Raw genomic sequence first — 23,266 nt, forward strand, 5'->3', positions numbered from 1 at the left:
CATGTATTAAGTGGATCAGTGGGGATAGGACTCTGTCTGTGGCCCAGGAGCAGGGCAGAGCTTCCTGTAAACAGCGGAGAACCCAGTAAGCGCTGTCTGCACGAGGATTTAAGTGGAACATGATGGTAACGAGGCCAGTTGAGTTAAACCAGATTCTGACCTCTCCAATTTAGGAAGAAGTTGGAGAGGGGAAAAACAGTTCTGAATTAATACATACGTGTAATTAATTTTAAAAAACCTTTAAAAAATAGTTCCTCTCTTTTGTTCTTTAGCAGATGAGTTTGTCCAATACTTTTGTGGCTCTTATCCACCAGCTGAATTTGGGTGTGATAATTTAAATAAGACAAAGATTTTAAAATTTTGTTTGAACCAGAGATGCATCGTTTACTTATACTTTACGCACGAAAGGAAAAGAGAAGAATACCAAGTTCTTCTGGTAAACCAAAAAATAAAATAAGGAAATCTTACAAGTATTTCTTCCTTCAGGGAAAAAAATCACAGATGCTATGTTAAATATTATGAGCAGAACAACAGATTATCAAGTAAGGCAACCAGTTAGAAAGTGGCCTTTTTAGACGTGAAGGGTTACATTTTACAGCTCCCCACGGTGCTCTCTGAAGGCATCTCACAGATGTCTTAAAGGACTTCTTTGTGAATCAGAAAACAGGAGTTGATGTTTTTATGTGAGTTTCCACGCTGGGGAGCAGACTGAAATGAATACTTTTGTGATTATCCCAGTTCACCACTTTATCAGAAATAACTGTTTGAAGCAAGAAGTCCCTACTCCTCTGGAGCTGTAAGGGAAGACGTGTTCTTCTCTTTTCAAGATTCGTTCTCCTGGCCAGATTCTCAGGATTGAGCAGTGAAATTCCATCGGCTGGCACAAAAGAATAAGCCGGAGATGCTTAAAGCTTACAATAAAGGAGAGGAAAAAGAAGAACACTTTTAATAAATGGAATTCTAGGCACATGATACTCTGCTGCTACAATGTTTCTCTTTGTTGCCTCTTTGACAACTCCTAATATGTCACATTTAGATAGTATAGGATCCATTATCCTTTGCTCTTGAGATTTCCTTCCCCCCCACTTCTAAATGCACCCTGGACCCCTGTTATATACCATGTAGGTAAGAGGGTTTATGAGGCATTTTAAAAAATAATTTTTAAATTATTTATTTATTTAGTTAGTCTGCACTAGGTTTTAGTTGCTGGCACGCGAGATCTTTAGTTGTGGCATGCAGACGTCTTAGTTGCGGCATGCAGGCTTCTTAGTTGCGGCATAAGGGATCTAGTTCCCGAAACAGGAATCGAACCCGGGCCTCCTGCATTGGGAGCGCAGAGTCTTACCCACTGGACCACCAGGGAAGTCCCTATGAGGCATTTTTTACGTGACATTGCTCACACACTGCTGCCACGTATAAATTATAATTCCCAGTATTATTACAGTACTGTTTTTCTTAAAGTTACACATTCCACCTAGAAATGAGTGGCACCATACTCTTAAAGGGCCATCTCTGGTGCAACGTCGGTGTTGAAAACATTAGCTCCCCGAGGTACAGTTCCATCACTGTCGTGGCTTAATAATCCAGAATTAAAAATTCTGCCGTATTTTTCTAATGGTTTCTATCTAATTTTTTTTATGATGATCAAGTGTAGGAGGTTAGGTTCCTGCCATTCTCCAGACACTGAAGGAGGCTTTCTGTTTGCCCCTGTCTCTCCAACGGTCACAAGTGTCAACTCAGGTAAAGGGCACTGGTATTATTTTTCCCGCAGTGGCTGTGGCATTTGGGAGCAGATCCAGTTTTTAGAAATATGTTTTGCACATTGACAAGAAAGATGAAGAAAGGCTTTGTTGTTTTGTAATTTTCTGTTCCCATAGACAAGTACATAGCAGAGGTTATTAGGTAGGGCCTGTTCTTTCCAGGGAGGGGTCAATCCTTGTCTTTGATAGTGAGTCATCTTTCTCTTTCGGTTACGTCCTGGTGACCAGACAAGAAGGTCCTGGCGGAACAGAGCAGCAGCTTCAGCCACTGAGATACTTGCTCACAGACATGCCCCATTGCACCAGGTCAGGGGAGGCGGGGACATAGTCTTCGATGACAGAGCGAAAGGCTGTGTCATCTGTCTCAGCCTCCGCATTGTGTGATGGGTTTCAAGGGAGGAATTCGTTCCCATCAAGAAAGTGCTGGAGTCAGTCTTTGACAGAAACAGTGTTCTCAGTGTAGTAAGGCTGTGGTATTAGGACCTGGTTCAGAGATGAGCAAAGCCCAACTTTATTGTTTGAGGGCAAAGGCAGGGTTTTGGGGGGAAGACAAAATAAAAAGCTAAGTTGGAACAAATATGGCCAGAGGTGAGGCCTTCTTGGAGACAGGTAGGAGGTGTTCTCATGGCTCATCCACAGTGGTAGGATGGAACTCAGAGCCGTTGAGGATGCTCATTGACTGCGTCTGGAAAGGTGCATTGACTTCTCCCCCGCAGCAGGCTGCGGGTGGAGTAGCGTGCCTTCCCACGTAGGCTCGGGGGCCACCGGGACTGGACCTTCCTGGGCAGCTTATCATCACAAGTCTGAAACTCAAGTGGGAAGCAGATTATCCATCTCTGAGCCTTAGAGGGAAACCGAGTGAAGTTAGAAGTTGTCAGGCAGTTGAGGCCAGTGTCTCCTACCAGAGATGCTGCGAGTCTCCGGTACGTTAGTGTCAGTCGCCCACAGGACTGCAAATCCCTGCGGGAAGGCTGACGCGACAACGTGGGCTGTTGAACCCTGATGTGAACCTCGTCACCCAGGCTTCCTGCACCTGTGCACGCAGTGCGTCGACACCCTCTGCCAGTGCTGCCCAGTGGTGGAGCACAGCTTCATCCAGCACATCACAAGTCTGCCTTTAGAAGTCTCCTAAGCGTACTCAGTGTTTTCTTTGTTAAAGCTCTCATGTTCACGGCCTATAGGTAGGGCATCTGGCTGCTTGCATCCAGTTTTTGCATAATCCTGCCAGGTTATTTTTCACAATTTCGTCTTGACATTGAACCACCTCTTCTGATTCTGAATGATACAGCAAATGTGTAGGGCCTTACAGCTTTATTTACAATCTGACCTGTAAATTGTGGACTCCAATTATAAGTAGACACATTTGATGTGCCAAATCCAGAAATAAAATATTTCAGGAGTCTTTCTGATGGTCATTTCTCAGCCTTGGTACATAGGCATCTTCTACATCTGGCGAGATTACTAAATGGTCACATGAAAATCATCTCCCTGTTTGAATAAGACAAATTTGAATATATTTACAAATGCCACCCCCCCTGAAGGGGACAGCTAAGCCGAGCTCTTTGTCTACACCCTCCCCTGATGTGAGCCTGACAAATAAGGTAGCTCATGCAATGCTGTTGGACTACACTGGGGAAACTGGAGCATACCACTCCTGTTGAATTAGCCCTAGCATCCCCTTACATGTGCATGTACAAGGCCATGGGCACAGGAACAAGATAAGGAAATTAAATTCTTTGGAGCTACTAAGGTGCTGTCTGGGGAATGCCAAAATGTCTGGTTACAAGGGCTCCCTGCCAGCCTCCAAAGGACCTTATACCATGGAGGACCTGATCCGGGACAAGTACAGCATGGATAAGAGCTGCCAGAAGGGACTGGTCAGTCTGAAAAGGATGCCTGGGCAAAGATAGCCTTCACCATGTTATTCATCAAAGGGAGAATGTTTCGAAAATGGCCCCCAACGTAGGGTAACACGAGGACCATTAGAAACGTGAGTTCCTCCCCAGTTGAGGCGCCCTCGCTATTTTCACAGTTGACCACAGTCAGAACGAGAGTCAGAAACAAAGAGTAAGAAGGAAAAGCAGCATCCATCACATGTTGCACGGGGGGCATATGTCTTGCCTTTGGACGTACCCTACAGAGGCAAGACGAATACAGAGCCTTCTTTGTTGGCAACAGTTTGCATACCAGAGAATAATTTTCTTTTCTGTGAGCTACTACTCTTTTCTCCTCAATTATACACAAGTTTTTACTGATTTACTTAAATATACCTCGATTCACACATACATAACATGGTTCCAAACAGTATATTTAAATGACAGTGTATTATCTAGAGATTTTAAATTGTGGTTTTAAAATGTTATCAGACATGTCAGATGCCCATTATATATCAATTGATTTTACCTTCTTAATTTGGGCTTTAAGAATAAGTGTTCAAAAATACCTAGCAGATGACTGACAAGGATTGTGAGGTGATAAGGTGTGTTTTTTCCTATTTGAATTTTAATCTCTTTACAAGTCTTTAGGTAAATATAAATTATTAACTACCTCACTATCAGTCCAAAGAGAATTAGGGATTTTAGAAAATAACATATAATTTATACTAACTAATGCAGTTGTTGATACTAAAAATTTTTCAGAGAAGTATGGCATTTTAAAACATTACTCAGCTAATGCAAGTAGTTTCATAGGCTAACACAATGTAATATTGTCTGAGATTTTTAAAAGGCAAATGATAAAGGTACCAGTTTTTACGTTATAGCTCGTTTTAGTTGTATGCTCATGTTTAGGTTTACCCACTCTTAAATAATGGTCGGTAAGGAATTTAGGAAGTTCAGGTTAATGTAGCCTTTTGGCAGAAATCCCACTTCTTGGTGTGAATTGATATGTGTAGGATCGTCTGTCTCTCCCCTGTCAGGTCTGTGGCGGCCCGGTTCGCATCTGGGGTCTCCCAGATGACCTCCGAGGTGCCTTGCTCAGAGGGGCTCAGAGAAAGGTGTTTTCTTCAGTGAAAGAGTGAACTGTGATCCTTTATATCCCCCAGCAGAGGGAAACAGAACCTTCATTTACATCCCCAAAGTCACTAAACAATACACGAAAGGATTTGCCCCAAGAGTATTTTAATAAGTTAATTCTTCATGTGTCTTCCATGTTCTACTGGAATACCTTCTTTCTTGTTCTTAGTACAGAAGCTTTTTAAAGAAGATAAATAGCTTTTCAGTTTGCACCTGTATCTTATTTCCAAACTGGGATTTTATAACCTGAGTAATTGTTTTTACTTTGGAAGTGACCTTTTCCAAGCAGAAAACCATTTTTTAAATTGCCAGCTCAACACATTTTTTTTTTTTTTTCCGGTACGCGGGCCTCTCACTGTTGTGGCCTCTCCCGTTGCGGAGCACAGGCTACGGACGCGCAGGCTCAGCGGCCATGGCTCACGGGCCCAGCCGCTCCGCGGCATGTGGGATCTTCCCGGACCGGGGCACAAACCTGTGTCCCCTGCATCGGCAGGCGGACTCTCAACCACTGCGCCCCCAGGGAAGCCCTCAACACATTTCTTTAACTTCTCCAATGTATTTCTGCAAATTACAAAGTTTAAATGATGGCCCTTTTTCATAAACAGGGTTTCCTGGGTGGCCATGGAGCCTGTATTTTCATTTCTCCCAGCCTGAAAATCTTTTCTTAAAGTGTCAGTACATGTAAAATATTAAGAGTTTTGGTATGATTTCATAAATTTCTTAGGAGTCTTTAGAAGCCTCATAAGATTTATGCAAGTATTTAGTGATCCTCTTAAAAACAGGAATTCCTTTGCATTCAAGAAATGTTAAAGCCTTTAAACATCATTTCCTAGAGATTCCCTGATGGTTTAGATCAGAGTACTCCTGTTGAAAGTGTATATTAGGTCAACTTCGATATATACGTTTAATGTCTGCAGAAATATGCAGCTTTATAACTGTAAATCTGGAGTCCCTATATGGGGGTTTCAGAATTCTCTTACATTCACCCTCTCCATTTCTCAGTTCACTTAAGCATTCACAGAGGAAAAGCAACATCTCATACCATCCGATAACAGGAGGAAAATGATTATATTCTTAGGCACATTTTACCCGCAGCCCCTTTCTTCTGAGCAAAAGAAAGGAGATTCACATATCCTGACCCAGGACAGTGAGGCCGGTAAAGCGGTGCCTTTCTGCACACTTGCCTCACCAAGAGTTGAAAACGTGGAGAAGAAACTCTCCAGCAGGCAACCTGGTAGTCTCTCACTGATGGTTGCCTTTCCTCCAAGGCCAGGAGCCCTGTTACAGGAAGGAGGCTGCACGTGGCTGGGACCTGTCCCTCCTGAGCACGCCGTCACCCGCGGTTTACTAGCAGTCCCGGAAACCCAAGGAGAGCAGGGTAGACCTCAAGGCGGAAGGCAAAAAAGGCTTGCCTCAGGTGAGGTTGACTCCGACCAGTGCTGAGGCATCAGGCAGGACCGCTCTGCCTTGTGAGGGCCCTCCCGCGTGTCGTAGGCTGTTCTGCAGCACCCTTGACCTCTACCCACCAGGTGCCAGATGTGCCCCTTCCCCAGCTGTGACAACCCAGTGTCTCGAGACCTCCAGTCTCCCCGGGGGCACCACGGCCTCACTCGGTCAGACCCGCAAATGGGGTTCACCAGCGGGATGCTCCCCCTCAAATTCTGACTGCCTACACCTGTCTCAAGTCCTAAGATTTACACACCAATTCCATGTATCCTCTGGACCAATATACCCAACTGTATCTTGCAGCAGCTGTAAAACAGTGACTGTGTAGATTCTCTGAGGAAAACGAAAATCTTCCGTGGAGGGTGTTCCAAGCAGGTCAGTCAGATTGCGGAAGCAGGCCAGCTCCTCAGCAAGACCCGATGGGCGTTAACCTTTGCCACTCTCTGCTGGATTATATTTATCTCAGCAAGGAGCCCCTGTCCTCCTCTCTCTCTCCTCCCCATGCTGGTAGCCAGTCCCGTCCCGTTGTCACACCAGTTGTTGATCTGAACGGGCAGACTCAAACTCCATCTGAATAAAGAAAGTGTTAGTGTCTGCACTTAATTCAGCCTTCTGTATGAAGAGCGAAATCCCAAGCCCCTCCTCTAACTAACCAGGAGGCCCTAAAATGTCTAGAGCAGGGAGGCTCAAGCAGGAGGGGATATGGGGATATATGTGTACGTATAGCTGATTCACTTTGTTATACAGCAGAAACTAACACAACACTGAAAAGCAATTATACTCTTATATAAAGATATAAGAAAAAAAGGATTAAAGGTGTTTTAATAATAAAAGATTATTTTTTTAAAAAATTTAAAAATTAAAAAATTCTGTATCTTCAAAACAGAGATATCTCTAAATTATATTACTACGATGATAAATTATTAAGTAAGGCTACCAATTAGAAAAGCAAACTTTTAGAAATTGTTACATTTTAAATGAGTCAGCAATAATCTCTAAAGTCAAAATGTCTTAAAATACTTGTTTGATAATAAAACAGAAGTATGTATCTTTACACACGTTTCCACACTGAATAGCAGAGTAAGCTTATGGTTCTTTAACAGAACTAGCTTCTTAACCCAGAATAGTGTCTGCTTTTCTGCAGCTTTAGGAGCGAAGAAACATCCTCTCTTATTCTGAGATTTTTTTTCACAAGCATCAGGAATAAGCACTGGAATTCTCCTGGTTAGCAGTGAGCAAAAAAGAGTAGACTGGAGAAGACTAAAACTTAAAATATGGGGGAAGGATCAGAAAAGAGCAGAAGAGGAGTTTTAACAAGTAGAATACTGGGCAAAGGATGTTCTGGCTCCATAAGGCATGCGTGCCTTTCATCTTCACCTGGGGAGAACAGTGGAGTTCATGGCTAAGGGCGTGGCCGTGGAGTCAGCCTGGTTTGGGATGAAGCCCCACGCAGCCACTTGCTAGCTGTGACTTAAAGGAAGTCCTTTAACCCTTTCAGCTTGTTTGCTAATGTGTGAGATAGGAGGACGTCTAGTCGTCAGGGTGCTTGTAACATGCGTAGCTCGGTGCTCCCCGGAGTGTGAGCCCTCAGTACAAGGCGGTTCTGTTGTTTACTATGTTTATGCTGATTTCCTGGAGCTTCAGGCTGTGTTGCTGCTGCACTTCCCTTCCCTTCCCCCTGCATCATCCCCACCAGACTCAATTCCCTCTGGTAGAACTTCGGCTCTAATGGGTAAAAGCTCAACTTTCCCCGTTTCCTCTCTCTTCCATCTCAACTATTCTGAGTGGCTTTTAATAAGCAACTCAAATCCAGTCCTCGCTTTTCTATCTGACTTTATTTTCCACCACTCCCCAGAATGTTCTTTCCACGTCAGACGGTGTAATGGTCTCACCGTGACTTCCCACACTTCATTCTCACTTACCTCCTCCTGTGTAAACCCTGCCCGTCCTTAAGGATCAGCTCCAGTCCCAGCCTCTTCACACCATCTTGGTCCCTGCAGTCCTTAGCCACTCGACATTTCTTAGGCACCTCCATGTGCCCAGGAGTGTGTAAGGTACCAGGAATGCTAAAATGACTGGGGCATGGTCCCCACCTGCCGGGGATTCACAAAGCCTTACATGAGAGGCAGGCAGGTGATTGAGAAGGAGCTTCAGGTGCTGTGATGGGTCACCCTTCCCCTAGCTCCTTACTGAGCATCCTCAGGAGGATTTAATTATACTTTGTTTTCTTTGTACTTTGGTGGCTGTCTTATATCCCCAATAAGCTATAGGCATAGGACTGAGTACACAGCTAGCACTTTAGAACATATGCTGGCTTGACCTTTAACCTCGAGGTGCATATGTAAAAGGAAGCTTGGTTGCTCGGCCTGTTGCAGTGCGCCTCGTAAACTCCAAAAGATAAATTAAAAAACAAAATCAATGTTGATGTTAAGCTCCTGGCCATCACCATAGCCTCTTGGTGACTCGAGGGGTTTCTAGGCTTGTAGAATTCATGGAACGCCGTGTTTTTTAATTGGGAGGTTCTAAAATGAAAATGAAGACTTGTCCTTTGAACTGAATAAAGTTAGCTTTATGGAAAAGTCGCTGCATTGGCCTCTTTTTTCTCTTTCTGTCACTGACCAGGAAAAGCATCATCAGAGCTCGGCATGCGCATTTCCTGAATTTCTGAGTTTCTGCCACCACTGAAAATTGAGAAAGCGCAAAGCCAGCCCAGTTCACGCTGGCAGAGCCACCTCTTGGGTTTGGTGCTGTGCCCATGTCAGCGCCAGGAACCCACACGGTCGGCCCCTAACAGGAATAACTGTCCAGGTGTACATAAGCTGCACCCAGTGAGATCCCGTGTGCCCCAGGCTCTGCAGAATGTCCTGAACAAGCGCACACTTTCCCTCCCACTGAAATTAAACTGTATTTCATTTTTACATGGCTTGATAGTTTTCTGGCCTTTTTATTTGCGAGCTTCCCAAAGGCATGCATGAACTAGCTCTCCTTCCTCCTCTGCCTTATTCCCATGCCAGTCAGAGAAGTATTTCCAAGTCCTCTCATGTCACTAATACAAAATACACTACCTAATTTGGGGGGGGGGTGTCAGACCAGAGACTGGGTGAGATTACCACTAATTCTCAACTAGAGAGAATGCTTTCTTAAAGGGCCACCTCAGGTTACTAGAGGGAGGCCTTCCCTGGGTGCTGGTATTATAGCAGGGGACAGACAGAAAGCCCTCGTTCTTCTCATGGAGCTTACATTCTAGTCCTGTAAGAAAGAGCAACAGATGACCTCATTTTAGGTAGTGACAAGTGCTATAAAGACGCAAGATGGGACGGGATGATGCTAATGACAGAATAAAGTCCAGCTGAAGTGTTCTTGCCGTGCAGAGCGCAGCCACGGCGGGCTCCACAGTGGTGTAGCTGCAAGCCAGGGAGCGCCTGGGGCTGGCTCTCCGTGCCGGAGCACCGACAGCAGCCAGTACGCAGTTCTAGGCAGAGCTGTAAACGCTTTAAATCTGCGCCGCCCAATATGGTCGCCCCTAGCCACGTGGGACAACTTAAATTTGAATTAATTCAAATCAAAATAAATAAAATGAAAAATTCCTTTTCTCGTACACACCAGCTACATATCAAGGGCTCAGTGTGTCATGAGCTCATGTGGCTCATGTGTCCATGAGCTTCACTGGACAGCACAGAAGAGAATATTTCTAGCACTGCAGGACGTTCTGTTGGATAGCGCCTCCTTATGTTTTTATTTTTATTTTTTTGCCACGTGGGATGTGGGGCCTTAGTTCCCTGACCAGGGCTCAGACCCGTATCCCCTGCATTGTAAGCACGGAGTCTTAACCACTGGACCGCCAGGGCCGTCCCGGATATAGCGCCTCTTTAGATCAACTCATTTAACCTTCACAACAACCCCAATAAAGTAGGTACTGTTTTCCCATTTGGCAGTTTTCCCATTTGGGCAGTTGTACATAACTCGCCCAAAGGTGCATCGTTAATAAGTGGCAGGGCTAGGAATCACACTGCAGCACCCCGGCTCCGGATGCAGAGCCCGGCGGTTCATCCCTACCTGCTGCGTCACTCTGGCTCATCCTTGAGTACAGCTCATCTCTGCAGTTTACTTCCAGCTGGACTGCAGCCAATGGAGACAGTTATGCCTTGGTAAAGTCTTGTCACTGGATGCTTTAAGATTCAGCTAAGAGAAATTCTGAGCCAAGGGTTAGATCTTTCCTAATAAAAGTGTAGACCTACGTTAGCACAATTTCTCCCTCCTTAAAAAGAAATGGGAAGAGGGAGCTACAAAGCAGATAGTAAGTACCTGTCTCAGAGGAAGCTAGTAAGATAGTAAGGGAAGATAGTAAGTACCTGTGTCAGAGCTGTTGGATTTGATGAGAAGGCACAGAAAGCACCCAGCACAGTACGGAAAGCACCCAGCACAGTACCGAGCACACGGTTCGCTAGGTAGGTGGCAACTCTTGTCACTGTCGGCATCGTCACTGCTGCTGCATTCTGTAGCGGCCACACCGGGATGGAACATTCCACAGGGTACAGAGAGCACCCAGAACTGACACCTTCTCCCAGAGCTGTCATGAGACCTTCTGGTTCCAAACTCCACATGTCTGGAGGCAGAGGAGGTGCCAGGCTTTGGAAACAGATCTGCATGTGGCTCATGTACACTTAGGCAAAGGTCTTACTCCTCTGAGCCTTAGTTCCGTAAAAAATGGGTATCGTATACGTATAGCTGATGCACTTTGTTATACAGCAGAAACTAACACACCATTGTAAAGCAATTATACTCCAATAAAGATGTTTTTTAAAAATGGGTATCATACCTCTCTCGTGTGATTGATTGTTTCAAGAATTAGGTGGTTACCTATGAGCCTGGCACAGACACTTGGTAAATAATAGCCGTAATGTCGATTTTTGTGAATGATTTTCAGCTTTTCACAATTAAAAAAAAATGCCTTTGAGTATGGTCTAAGTGCCTTAGACCAACCCAGAGGCTGTGTCAGGGTAGAGTGGGGGAGACGGAACAGATCTATCACCAACACCATCTCCATCAGCAAGCTCACTTTAAACTGCGGTGGTCACACCCTCGAAAAGCAGGGTAAAGCCAGCGGAAAAGCATCTTGGCGCAGACGTTTCACTGAGACGGAAGCTGCTTCACACCCTCCCACACAACCAGCAAGAAACCGTGTGATCGGAGGTGACCATCCTGCCCATTATGAAAAATGGGAGGAAAAACAAATTCCACTGGCTCCCAACTGCCTGATAGACACCACCAGAATTGGATCAACCAGAAGAAGCTGAAACACCCAGCCTAAGGATTTTGGACTTCAAATGGAAAATCTGGGCACTCTAAACCAAAATTGCCAAGTTCCAAAAATATGGATACATTGTACGCTTATTATTAAAAGTATCTAAATTAAAGTGGGCCCCGAAAGAGTTTCATGATTATAATTAATCCCATTGTGGGAGTATGAGGTCAAATACGAGAGGAAAACAAAACAAAGGCTGTCATGCAAATGGAAAAAGCGACAAAAGTGCAAAAGAAAACTAGTGTCAAGGCCAGGAAGAATGAGAAAATACTGACTTGCATCCCCTTCTTTGAAAATTCCAAATGAATATAAAGTGCAGTGATTGTTTTCTCTCCCCAGTTTCTTCTGCTGTCCTCCCACAGCCGACAGATAATCTGTGAGAAGCAGATGCTTGAGTCTGGCGCCTTAGACCACTCGGCCATCCTGACACGTTCCGACAGATAATCTGTGAAATACAATTGCCCTCCCTCTTATTTTACCTTTATTTGTTTTTAGTTATTTCTACTGGCTAATGTACTAATGGCTCGTTTATCTAATATGATCCAAATTTGGTTGCAAAGACAAACCCTAAGTCACCTGCACAGCACCTGCATACCTTGCCTCATTCTCACTCTTGTCAGCTTCATCTGGATCTCAGTATCGCTTGTTTGTTTTAAATGCCAGACCTCGTTAATAGAGCCGTATTTTGTGGGGAGGTTTTCTCCTCCCCTGGAACTCAATGCGTGACTTACTAAAGAAGTGGAGTATAGGCTTCTGGGAATTCTCCCGACCCCCGACACAATAAAGAATCATTGTGAGTAGAGAGACCTTTATGGGAGTCACCCTAAACGTCATCAGTAGACGTGCCTCATTTATCCTACATGGCACAGGGAGCTCAGAGAAAGGAAACTCTTAAAGATGTGGATAATCTATGTCGGGGCTGTGAGAGCAGTAGGTGGACAATCAAGAGGTCCAGCACCCTTAGGTGGACATGCTGCAGCCACCAAAACAGTTCTAGGAAACGAAGATCCAGGTAAATGCCTGTTTAAAAGAATAGGCTTATCTTTTTAAAAAAATATTTGTACTCCAGCTGTTATTCCATAGGGGAAAAAGTCCCATAAAAATATTTGATCACTCATCACCAGAGGATATGTAATTACTAAAACTGAATGCTTGGCCCTGGCTCCTTTAGTCGCTGAGTTGACTGCTGTTGGGCTGTTTTAATGATCTCAAAGCTCTCTACTATCCTTCATCTTTAAACTTGTCTGAAATAACTCGTGTGGGCCCATTTCGTAGAAGGGCAAGTTGGGAGATGTCTTGTTTTCGCTTGGCTGTCTAGCCAAATTGTAATGCTGTCCAAGATGACATGGCTGGAACCGGGCAGAGTTCTTTCTAGAATAGCACGAGGATAAAGTCTCTTTTCTCTATCAGTGATCATCTTAGATGCTTAGTGAGAGTTTAGCTAAATGTGTTCTATTAGCACTAATGAAACAACCGGCTAGTTTACTTTAGTATAAGTAATAAAGGAAAAGTATGGCTAAATTAAAGCGTATAGAGCTTTGGTTAATAATACCTTTCTTTCCGGGGACTTCTCTGGCAGTCCAGTGATTTAAGGCTCCGTGCTCCCGATGCAGGGGACACGGGTTCGACCCCTGGCCCTGGTGGGGAACTAAGATTCCACATGCTGCACGGTGCGGCCAATAATAATAATAATAATAATAATAATACCTTTCCTTCTTTTTGTGGCCTATACTGTAATTAGGCCCACAAGATGGATAAAAGAAGCCCTATCAGTTAAATCAATGGAAATGGTTCAACTGTTTGGCAAACCATATAGAGAGAGATTTTTAAAGCAAGTGCACACATCTCAGCCTCGGAAATACAGTTTAGGGTAGTGACCATCGAGTGCTAAGATTTAAGAAGTAGCTCCTGTTTCATCCGTGTGAAAGGACAGTTTGGCATTTGGGTCACCATACCTTTTAGTTATCAACCAGCAGACAATTAAAATCTGCAGTAATCACAGTCAGATGTAGAAACGGAAACACTAATCAGATATGACCTGCTCATTTTCCTTTCCATTTAAAGGCAGATATCACTCAGTAGAAGTATTTGTGTGCTAAGTCTTGAGATTTTATATGTCCCTAAATTATTGGCTCAGGATCATCTTGGTAAATGACAAGGTTGTCAGAAGCTCACAAATGGCGTCTCTCTTTAGAAGCAAATGTTTCCTGCCCTCGCTTCTGAAATGAGGCGATTTGGGTGATCCCAGGTTGGGGGGTGGGCAGGGCAGTCAGCTGGAGGCTGCCCAGAAAGGGCAGGAGGAGGATGCAGGGAGAGCAGGAAGGGCCAAGTGGCGCCACCACAGACCCACCGGCCACCTGGCCACCTCCTGCCCTAGAAGCAACTTCCCTGAAACGGGGAGTGCCGAGCCGACTGTGCGCTGACGTGATGCCCGGGATGGCAGCCCCTCACAGCCAGGAGGTGGGGTGCTGGTGCGCCTGCCTCCTGGGGTGGGGTCTGCCACAGGGCATGAGCATTCTGGCCATGAAGTCGCCCAGTTTTCTGGGAGGCCCTGGGCACTCCCAGAAGGTACCGTATGATTTCAGACTGTGGGAGTGCGTGTGTTTCTCTACCTGGCCACAGCCCACTCGGAGGCACTTTTAGACAACCTGAAACACAGACTTGCTTTCTTCCCGAGACGTATTCACACAGAGGGACCGAGCCCCTACCAGTGTACAGACACGTGACATGGTTTTTAAATAGAAGTCAAATAGAAACTCTTAAAGTATGAGATAATCAGACTGCAGAGAAACACGGTTCATAAATCCATCACGTACGCCTCCAGTGACTGCAGCCTTCCCAGACAACCACATATCGCATTTCCCTAATTGCTGATGCCTCTAATCACATCTATTACAACTTTAATGTTAGGCTGTACATTCTTTCAGAAGGAAATGGCTGTCAGTGTCTAAAGGATTGTTGATGAGCCTTGTATTTTATGATGGATAATGTCAGAGAATTACAGGAATGTACAAGGCATGGGGGTGGGGAGGTGCTCAAGGGCTCGTCATGATCATTTTCTGCATATCTCAGAGACACTAAATTGTTGCTTTTATAAAAATTGCCTTCCCGTTAATTCTTCTTGGTTCTGGTAAAGCATCCCAAGACTACCCTGGAACAACATCATTAAAACATATGATACCACTTCGCTAGTGGATAGTTAGTGGTTATGTTTTTTAAGAGAAACTGCTTTATATTTTTTTATGACTATAAAGTAATATATTTTCATCATTAAAGAAGCTTTAGGTAGTACCAAAATAGAATTTTTTTAAAGTAAAAATCACCCACAATCCACCATCTAGAGATAAATGCTTTTAATGTTTCATTGTGTATACTTCTAGAATTTTTTTCTCTACTTGTATCTACAAAAATATATATACAGCTTTTAATATACTCTTGACTTAACCTATTATAGATGTATTTCCTTGTCAATAAATATAGATCCACATTATCATTTCTAATGATATCATAGTTCAGATGTGCCACGCTAACTCCTCACTGGCAGACATTCAGATTATTCTGTGAGGTGGTTATCTTGCAAAAGATGCTTTTCTTCTTTTGGTTTCTACTGGCGTTCTCCTCTTGTAGAGACCAACTATTAAAAGATGATGCGCACTGCCCACCCATACAGAGAACAGGACCCCAAAAAACATCTCCATCCAAAGTTTCCACATTTGGATGAGTGCAAATTTAGTTCAGTTACCACTTTATCACAGTAGACCAGACACATGCTAAGTGTTCTATCTAAGATAGCTCATTTTATCCCTCCAATCACTATGTCTTGTAGGTACTGTTATTGTTCCTCACGTTATGGGAGAAAAAGGTGAGGGCACAGAGAGGCTGCCGCTCGAATGTGGCTGAGTCCGAATTGGAGCCCAGGATTCCGACTCCTGTGCTAAGCTCTTGACCCGCCTATTGTATTAGTTTTAAAAATATCCCAATTGCTTAAGAGTGATTAATAAACAAGGTTTTTGTCACTTTAAAAAAATAATTGCATCTTTTGCTTTCAACGTTTTTTTACCTCCACTTTTTAATGGTGTCCATTCTTTTTACCAGAATGTTTTTGGAGTGACTGTTGAGTGCTGATGCTTCCTTGAAATGCTGTCCTTTTTCTTAGTGTCCTAACTCTTTGGGATTCTCAAATAACTTACCAGCTGAACTTCTTAAATACACGTGCAGGTAGAAATAACAGGGTCGTGCAACTTAAAACAGTTTATCTAGGATTGTTGTGAATTCAGAAGAACATCAGGCTTCATTTTTCAGAGATGGTAAGTTTCCTTTCCTACAAGCAGGTATTTTGGGTTGAGAGTTGATGGCCTAATTAGCCTTCGACCTTTTTTTAGCTTCTTGTAGAGTACTATAGATTGATTCAACGTAGGAAGTAGGTTTTACTGTCCCTTAGGGCGCCTGATTCTGCCTGACTCTCTTTATTCGCTTCCCTGAATGGCTCCTGTCCAGTGAAAATGGAAAAGGCCAGCAGAAAATGCTTCTGTTTGCTTTTATGTGTCCCTCTTTGGAAGTAACTGGAATCCTTTGCTAGCTCATTTCCACACTTAGATGATGTTCAGGAAATACCCTAGTGTGGGACTAAGTAAACAGTATTTATATATTGATCAATATTTACTTAAAATAATATAGGTAACAACTATTGAGCACTTACTACATGCCAGACACCATAAGTGATTGCATTTAGCACTTAACCCTTTAAGTTAGATATTACGATGGTTTAGGTGACAAGATAGGGTTCAGATTTAACCCCAAACACTCTAGCACCTCAAGACTTTGGCCATTCTGCTCTTTTTTTAATCCCATTGTGCTAAGCGAATCTTCTTTGGACCACAGGTTCTTGATCTTGAAATAAAGAGGTGTTGGAATAGTTGATTTTGAAGGTCTCTGCCACCCTCAACATTTCCCGAGTCCATGAATCCACTTAGGACACCACCTCCCTGCTGGGAACCATCTCTTCTCCTCTTACATTTAATCACTACACTTGCTGCCTTTGTCCTCTGGCCAACCTTCATTTACTCCATGACAGTGCTTCAGCTAAAGGACACCAGGGCTCCACAGAAAGTTCCCACAAAAAAAGCCACAGAGGTCCTTGCGCACAAGATGCTTGCCAGGTCCCAGGCCCTGCCGAGCACGCGCAGAGGCGGTGGGACGCCAGTCATCCTGACGGTTCACGGCACGAGAACCAGATGTGAATGGGTTATAACTTATTCATTACTAGAATCTAAAATAGCTTCTTATAACTAATTCACAGCACCACGTGAGTACTGGGCGTACTATTTTTTTTTTCAGATTCTAAAACTATTACCCTATTTCCACAAGCTTTGTGTTGAGAGAAAAGATAAGTCTACTTTTGATTGCCCAGGAACAAAGAAGTGTCCCATTTTTAAATGGTGAGACCTTTTCCTATCAAAGATACTCCATTTCTTTTAGTCTAAGAAATGTGGTCCAGGGATACTTTAAAACACTGTTTCTGGCGTATGAAGAAATTACAGGATGAGGTCATGTTCAAATCAGTGCTGCTGCAGTGCTTTTTGATTAATGCCATGTAATTCTTGTTGAGATCTCCAGTCGGTACCATCGGGGAGCCGTATAAAAGTAACTGAAGCCCGTACGTAAGTCGGGAGTTCAGACGCGAAGGCAGAATGGGGGGGCGGGGGCGGGGGCGGGAAGGGCGGCGGGAGGTGGTTTGCCAAGAGCAGTGCAGATTGCGGAACCAGCGTGCAGAGGCCCCGTGCCGGGGCTGCGGCAGACGCCAGGGGCGAGAGGGCAGCAGTGCCCGTGGTACGGGGCGAGGCCGGGGCAGGGGCGGGCAGCTGAGCAGGCAGGGCCACCGGGAGCATGGGGCTCGACCCCAAGAGCGTCGGAGGGACGAGGCAGCGGGAACCAAGATCCCACATGCGCATGGCGTGGCCAAAAAAAAAAAAAACAAAAACGCAAGACTTGCCGGTGAGTCTTTCTGCCGTATTGGGTGGTCAGCAGAGCCTTCCCGGTCGCTGACTGTCCCGCCTGGACCCTAGGGAGCGGTGGATCCCACCTCCCTGAGCAGTGCTGCTCCAGGCTCGTCCAGCGCTCCGCTGGGGGGACGCTGCATCCCTTCCCGCCAAGAGGCTGCTGCAGTGGCCTGTGCGCATTTCCCCCCTCAGCTTCAGAGCACTAGAGATCGTACGTATGCTTTGTGGAAAGCATCTGAATTTCTGCCTGAAGTTGAAGCCCACCCCCGCCCTCCAGATTCTCACCCACAGGATCTGAGGGCTAGGAGCAGCCTCAAGGCTCAGATGCAGCGTTCCTTGATTTATGTTCTCACTCGTGGGTAGGACGTTCCTGTTTTTCCTTGGGTGTTTGTGAGAACAAACGACGTGTAAGTGATGGGGAAGCACTTCGTGCTCGCGCAAGTGGAGATGGTCCATAAATAAGATCATGATGTCATTATTTATACATTAGTGTCCCGAAAGGGAGGAAAGGACATTACTTTGAATTAGGTTGAGAACTGGATGTGAGCTACTGACAGGCAATTTGTCCTCATGCGGATACAGAGCAGACCCAGTGAGGTCGGGGTCCTCACGTCTCTCTGAGAACCGTCATTAAAAGCATGTTGTCACCACGAGGTGATGTTAGTATCCCTGACTCCCGGCTCCGGGAAGCCGTCTCGGCCAGGTGCCAGCCTCTACAGAACTTGGCCCTTTTCAAGTGTTAACTTTCTGACCATATAGAGGGAAGAGTAAATTCACAGAAGTTTAATTTCTAGTGAATTTGCCACGGGAAAAAACATGGATGTGGCCTAACCTCCGAATCACGATCAAGGTAACCTGCCCCACAGGTGGTCTTGCTTTGAGATGCCCACGCCCTTTGCTTCTGCCAGGGTTCCACAGGAGGAAGTGGGCAGGGTGGGGCTTGCCCTCTGGCTGCTGCCGTGGCTGGAGCCCCATCCTCCGCAGTGAGGGCTGCATCTCCGGGGAGAGAAGAGGGCCCGTGCCCAGACCACGCTGCCTTTGACCAAGCAAATAACTGTAAAATTGCCGATGGCTCCTGATGACACTGAGAAACGAAATGGGATTGCCTCGAGACAAAAAGCTGCAATACAAAGAGCCCACAACATGTAGTATACGCCCTTTTGACAGGGAAAGTGCAGTGTTTTGTCATCCACGCTTGATGGGTGTCGCCCTGCACTACTGGCTGACACACAGCTGAGGGGGCCCGAGTGCCTTTTACTCAAGCAGGAGGCATTATTCATCTGCGGCAGACGCCTGCATCTTACCTTCATCCATCACGCTGACCCTTTCAGGGAGGGGTCGTGAATGCTCCTTCATGTCTCTGGCTCCCATAGCCAGAGATTCTGAATCAAGCCTCCCAGGACGAACTCCATCCCTTCCTCCATATTATCTGCATCTCTCAGCTGTGTCTCCTTGGCCTGAACAGGATGCTTCTGTAGCTTCACTCACGTCAGCTTCTGGGAAGGACTAAGTCGTTGCAGTGACTCCATGTCATCAGCAACTAATGCGAAGACATTAAACCATCACCTTCTTTGAAGCAGCAGCAGCTCCCCGTCCTCAGGAAGTCAGTGACACTCTGTACCCTTTTGAGCTGATGAGAAAATACTGTAGTAATTTGGATCCCATCTGGAGGTGTGACTTGTTTCCTTGGACCTAAGTGGACCTGTCTCGTGCATGTATATCCAACAACCAGATGGCATCTCCTCCTCCGGGCCTTTTAAGTCAGCATAGAGTGTGGAAGAAGAGAGACCAACCTCCAAATGGAGTATCACGGGGCTGAAAAACCCTTGTCCTCTGGTTGTCAGGGCTCCAAACGGGGCCGTCAAAGCTCGCTTGCCGGCTTTGCACATTATATAATCACGCTCCTCTATTCACCTCATGTTCCTTCTTCCCCAGACCGCCTGCCCAGGCTAATGGGAAGCTTCAAGGGCACGCTTTTATTTCTGTAGTTATGACGGTGAATTAATGAATTACAGATTTAGTGCCATTCAACTCGCCGACTCGCCAAGGCAGTTAGAATGTGAGTACTTATTTAAATCATATTAAATTTGTTACAAATAAAATTTAATACCAAACTGTGATGGGACTGGGGTGCCTGCTGAGGCCACCTTTCCACTCCCCTCCCTGTCCCCCATGGTAGATCATAGAACCCATATTTATTTCTGGCTTCGGCCACACCTCATTTTGTACCATCAGTGCCGGATGAAACTGTTTTGCAGTTTTAGTATATCATGCTTTCTTTGTGCAAAGCATGCCTGTAAGTTAAGCCAGAAGCTCGTGGAAACAAAGGCTCTTCAGCCCTGAAGGCCTCAAGTTCCCCTGGTGCCGCACCCACGCTGGACAACCCGGCGCTGGGGCCCACTGGGTTAGCAGGTGCTGGCGGTGGGCCTCCTGGGTGCCAGGCACCGTGCAAGGGCCTGGGGTACAGCAGTGACCGAGCCTGCAGTCTGCACGTGGAGGCGGGAGACCGTTAACTAGTTGTGGGCAGGCCATGAAGGCTTAGAGCACATGACCTCGCCCAGCCTGGGGGCCAGGGCTTCCGGGAGGAAGTGAACTTGGGCCGAGAAGTAAAGGACACGCAGACGTCGGCTCACGGGAACAGTGGGCCCAAGGGAGGACCCGAGAGGAGTACTCCAGGCAGAAGAGCCCAAGACAAGACCCCGGGGTGTGGAGGCGAGGCCCAGCCCAGGCCCTGGAGGCTCACTGAGCAGCTGAGCGCAGCGGGCACAGGGCCAGGCCTGGGCCCATGTGGACCAGCCTCACTCAGAGCCGTGGGAGCCCCTGAAGATTCTGTGAAAATCACTCTGCTACGATGTGGGGACGGAATCGAGGCGGCGACAAAGGACAGAGGGAGGATTCTGCAGCGATTCAGGTGAGGGTGGTGTGGCTTAGGTGTAGAGATGGAGAAAAACAAGTGGACTTGAGAACTGTTTTCCAAGTAGGGTCACCAAGACGCAGCGGTGGATGCTCCAGGCCGCTGGGCAGCGAGGGGGTGACTGTACACCCGGCTCTTTCTTTACCCTTCCAGACCCACTAAGTTCTGGATCAAATGTAAATTGTTCTTTCTCGTCAATGGCAAACCCCTAAAACACAGGCTCTGCTTATTCCATTAGCCACCAGGAGCGCAGATTTGGGTCCGTCCTTCTAAAGAGGAGAACAAGGCGTCTCCTCTGGCGTTGCCACTTGCCAAGCCCATTGCAGCGCCTAGGAGTTGATGTTCCCGGTGAGACAACGGAATTGTTGCCAGAGTGGCCGACTCAGGTTTGCTGAGGAGTAAACGTGGGCATCTCTACCAGAAGCTCCAGGAGCGGTCCTGCATTTGCCTCCGTTTGAGGTCGAGGCTGTCCGGTTTTCGGACACTCTGCAGCCCTTCACAGCTCCCGCCCTGGACTTGCCTCGCTCCGGGCTGGCTCCTTTGTTAGGTCAGCGTCCTCCTCCCAAGGCCACGTGCTGACCACACAGGGTCGGGACCTCAGGCACCGTGGAGCTCCAGTTAGAATTAGTGTCTGGCCCGGCGGCCCCATACGAGGGACTTGTGGCTACAGCAGGGAGACAGTTGGGGGCGGAAACCTTCCTCGCTCCTGTGGAAATCTGGTGGATGGAAACTCAGCTCTGGCATGGCCTGCAGCCAGATTGGAGGCAGAGCTCAAGGCCCGGGGAAATCTGATCTTCCTTCCATAGGAATGATCCTGTATTTACTCAACCAGTTCCCTCTGACTGGATTTTGAGTTGTTTCCGGTCTTTTCTGACTGTAAACTGCACTGTAATGACCGTCCTCCTAGCTACATCTTCTCACACAGAGGTCATTATTTCCCTCTGGTGGATTCCTAGAAATGGAACCACTAAGTCAGAGGGAAGATAAATTCTAAGGCTCCACATACACTTCGCCAGATCGCCTCCTGTAATAAGGTGCAGTGAACACCTCCACCCAGAACTGCGCTTTCTGTGTCTTCTTAGTCACAGCTGTCTCTCGCCAGCTTCTCCCCCGGCAGGCGTGTCCCTTCCGGGACGTGTCCGTGTGCACCCTTCGCCCGGGCTTTGTCTGGCACATTCTCTGCACTCCTTCACTTTCCTTCTTCAGCCTCCTCGTGTGAATGAAAACGCGAGTCCTGGGTCCCAGGTACGCGCCGTTCTTAGCTCCAGAGCTGGGGTGGAAATATCTGTAAGCTGCGGGGCTTACGGATAACAGAGAGTGCTTGGTGTCGCCCAGCGTGTTGCCACCTCCAGAGCGGACCCTCGTGCCACCCTGCCACACACCCGCTCACCGGAAGCCCTCTGAGAGGTGGTTATTTCCTTTGGGGGCGCTCGTTGGCCCAGCAGACTAGGAAAAAGGCACCCGAGGCTCTGTATTCACAGGAATAATTTATAGGCAAATAATCCACATTTCATCCTCAGCCTTTTTCAGTGCCGTGCAAGGCGTCTTGAATTACTGGGCCAGCTTTTACAGAATGGCCGACTGACTTCGCCACATTTCTCGAGTTACAGTGAAGGCCCTGAGCGACTGGCCGATGATGGAGGATGGAAGCTGGCAGCGGGGGGTGGTGGTGGGGGGGGGATGGAGGATGGCACGGTCTAGGTCCGGCCTCCAGACGCCTGCAGCCACCACGTGGCCCCGTGAGATGGTTCTCAGGAAATTCCTGAGAAAAGGAATTGGGGGGCTCTCAACTCTGTGAGGTCCTGGGGGCTTCCCTCCGAAACGCCATGCTCGTCCTCCTCCTCCTGGCCTGCCAGCTCTAGATTCCACTTCCCTGCGCCCGGTTTTCCTGAGAGGAGGCAGCCGGTGCTTCATCTTCTCAGGTAAATCTGTCAGGAGAGATTTTGGTCTCAGTCTGTTGAAGTCGGGTAGCCCATGGAGAGCCTAGGATTTGGAGTCGGGGAGCCCTCTGCATCCGGAGCGGGGCCTCGCACTGCGCCCCAGCCCGCAGAGCCAAGGAGGGCAGGCGGCGTCCTCTTCCGGCCCGCCACCTCGAGACCCTCGTTGTCGGGGACAGCCACCAAGCCCTGTGTCCCCCGCAGGTCATCTGGATGTCAGCATGGCAACCACAAACCTGGAGAACCAGCTGCACAGCGCGCAGAAGAACCTCCTGTTCCTTCAGCGGGAGCACGCCAGCACGCTCAAGGGGCTGCACGCTGAGATCAGGCGGCTGCAGCAACACTGCACAGGTACGGGGGCCCCAGCGAGCCCCGGGGACCAGGGCGGGGGACAGTCCCAGGCCTGCCAGGGCTGCAGAGCAAAGCAGGACCTGTCATCGAGGTCATCTCGCACTGGCTGGCTCGAAAGCTGTGCAGGGTGAGTGAGGAGGGGGTCTTCTTCCCTCTCTCTGGCTAACCCTGTCGTCGCTGGGGTCCATGTGAATGCGTTCCCTCACCCTCTTTGCCAAGGCCACACGCGCCGAGTAAAGCTGTAGAGCCAGTTCTCAGCATACTGAGGACCTGAAGGACCCAAATGCAATGGTTACAATTGACAGTGCGTCTTGGCACCGATGACCAAGTGTGACATCCAGAGCAGGCTGCCCGCTGACTGTGGGTGCAGCGTGTGTGTTAGGGAGAAGACGGGTCCCCCCCGAACCCTAGTGAGGACAGTGGCCGCCGGTAGTTGCTGTTCTCTTGCCTCTAACGCTGCCAGACTCTGCCCTGTCCGGGCAGGACTCACAGGCTGGTCGTGCGAATCGGTTGTGCGTTTTCAGAGTTGATGAAGGTTTT

General features: G+C 47.2%; 1 protein-coding gene across 2 annotated transcripts in view; it reads left to right on the forward strand.

Annotated features, from left to right (window-relative positions):
* CCDC92 (coiled-coil domain containing 92) overlaps window positions 1-23,266 on the forward strand; it is a 30,086-nt gene that overhangs the window by 3,378 nt on the left and 3,442 nt on the right. For both annotated transcript variants that reach the window (XM_081252915.1, XM_081252914.1), the window contains one exon: window positions 22,580-22,726. In XM_081252915.1, coding sequence (XP_081109041.1) covers window positions 22,597-22,726 — 130 coding nt within the window. In that variant the 5' untranslated portion in view covers window positions 22,580-22,596. The remainder of the gene's footprint in view (window positions 1-22,579; window positions 22,727-23,266) is intronic.

Source organism: Mesoplodon bidens (genome assembly GCF_964165515.1).
Source record: "Mesoplodon bidens genome assembly, chromosome: 13".
Taxonomy (NCBI): Eukaryota; Metazoa; Chordata; class Mammalia; order Artiodactyla; family Ziphiidae; genus Mesoplodon; species Mesoplodon bidens.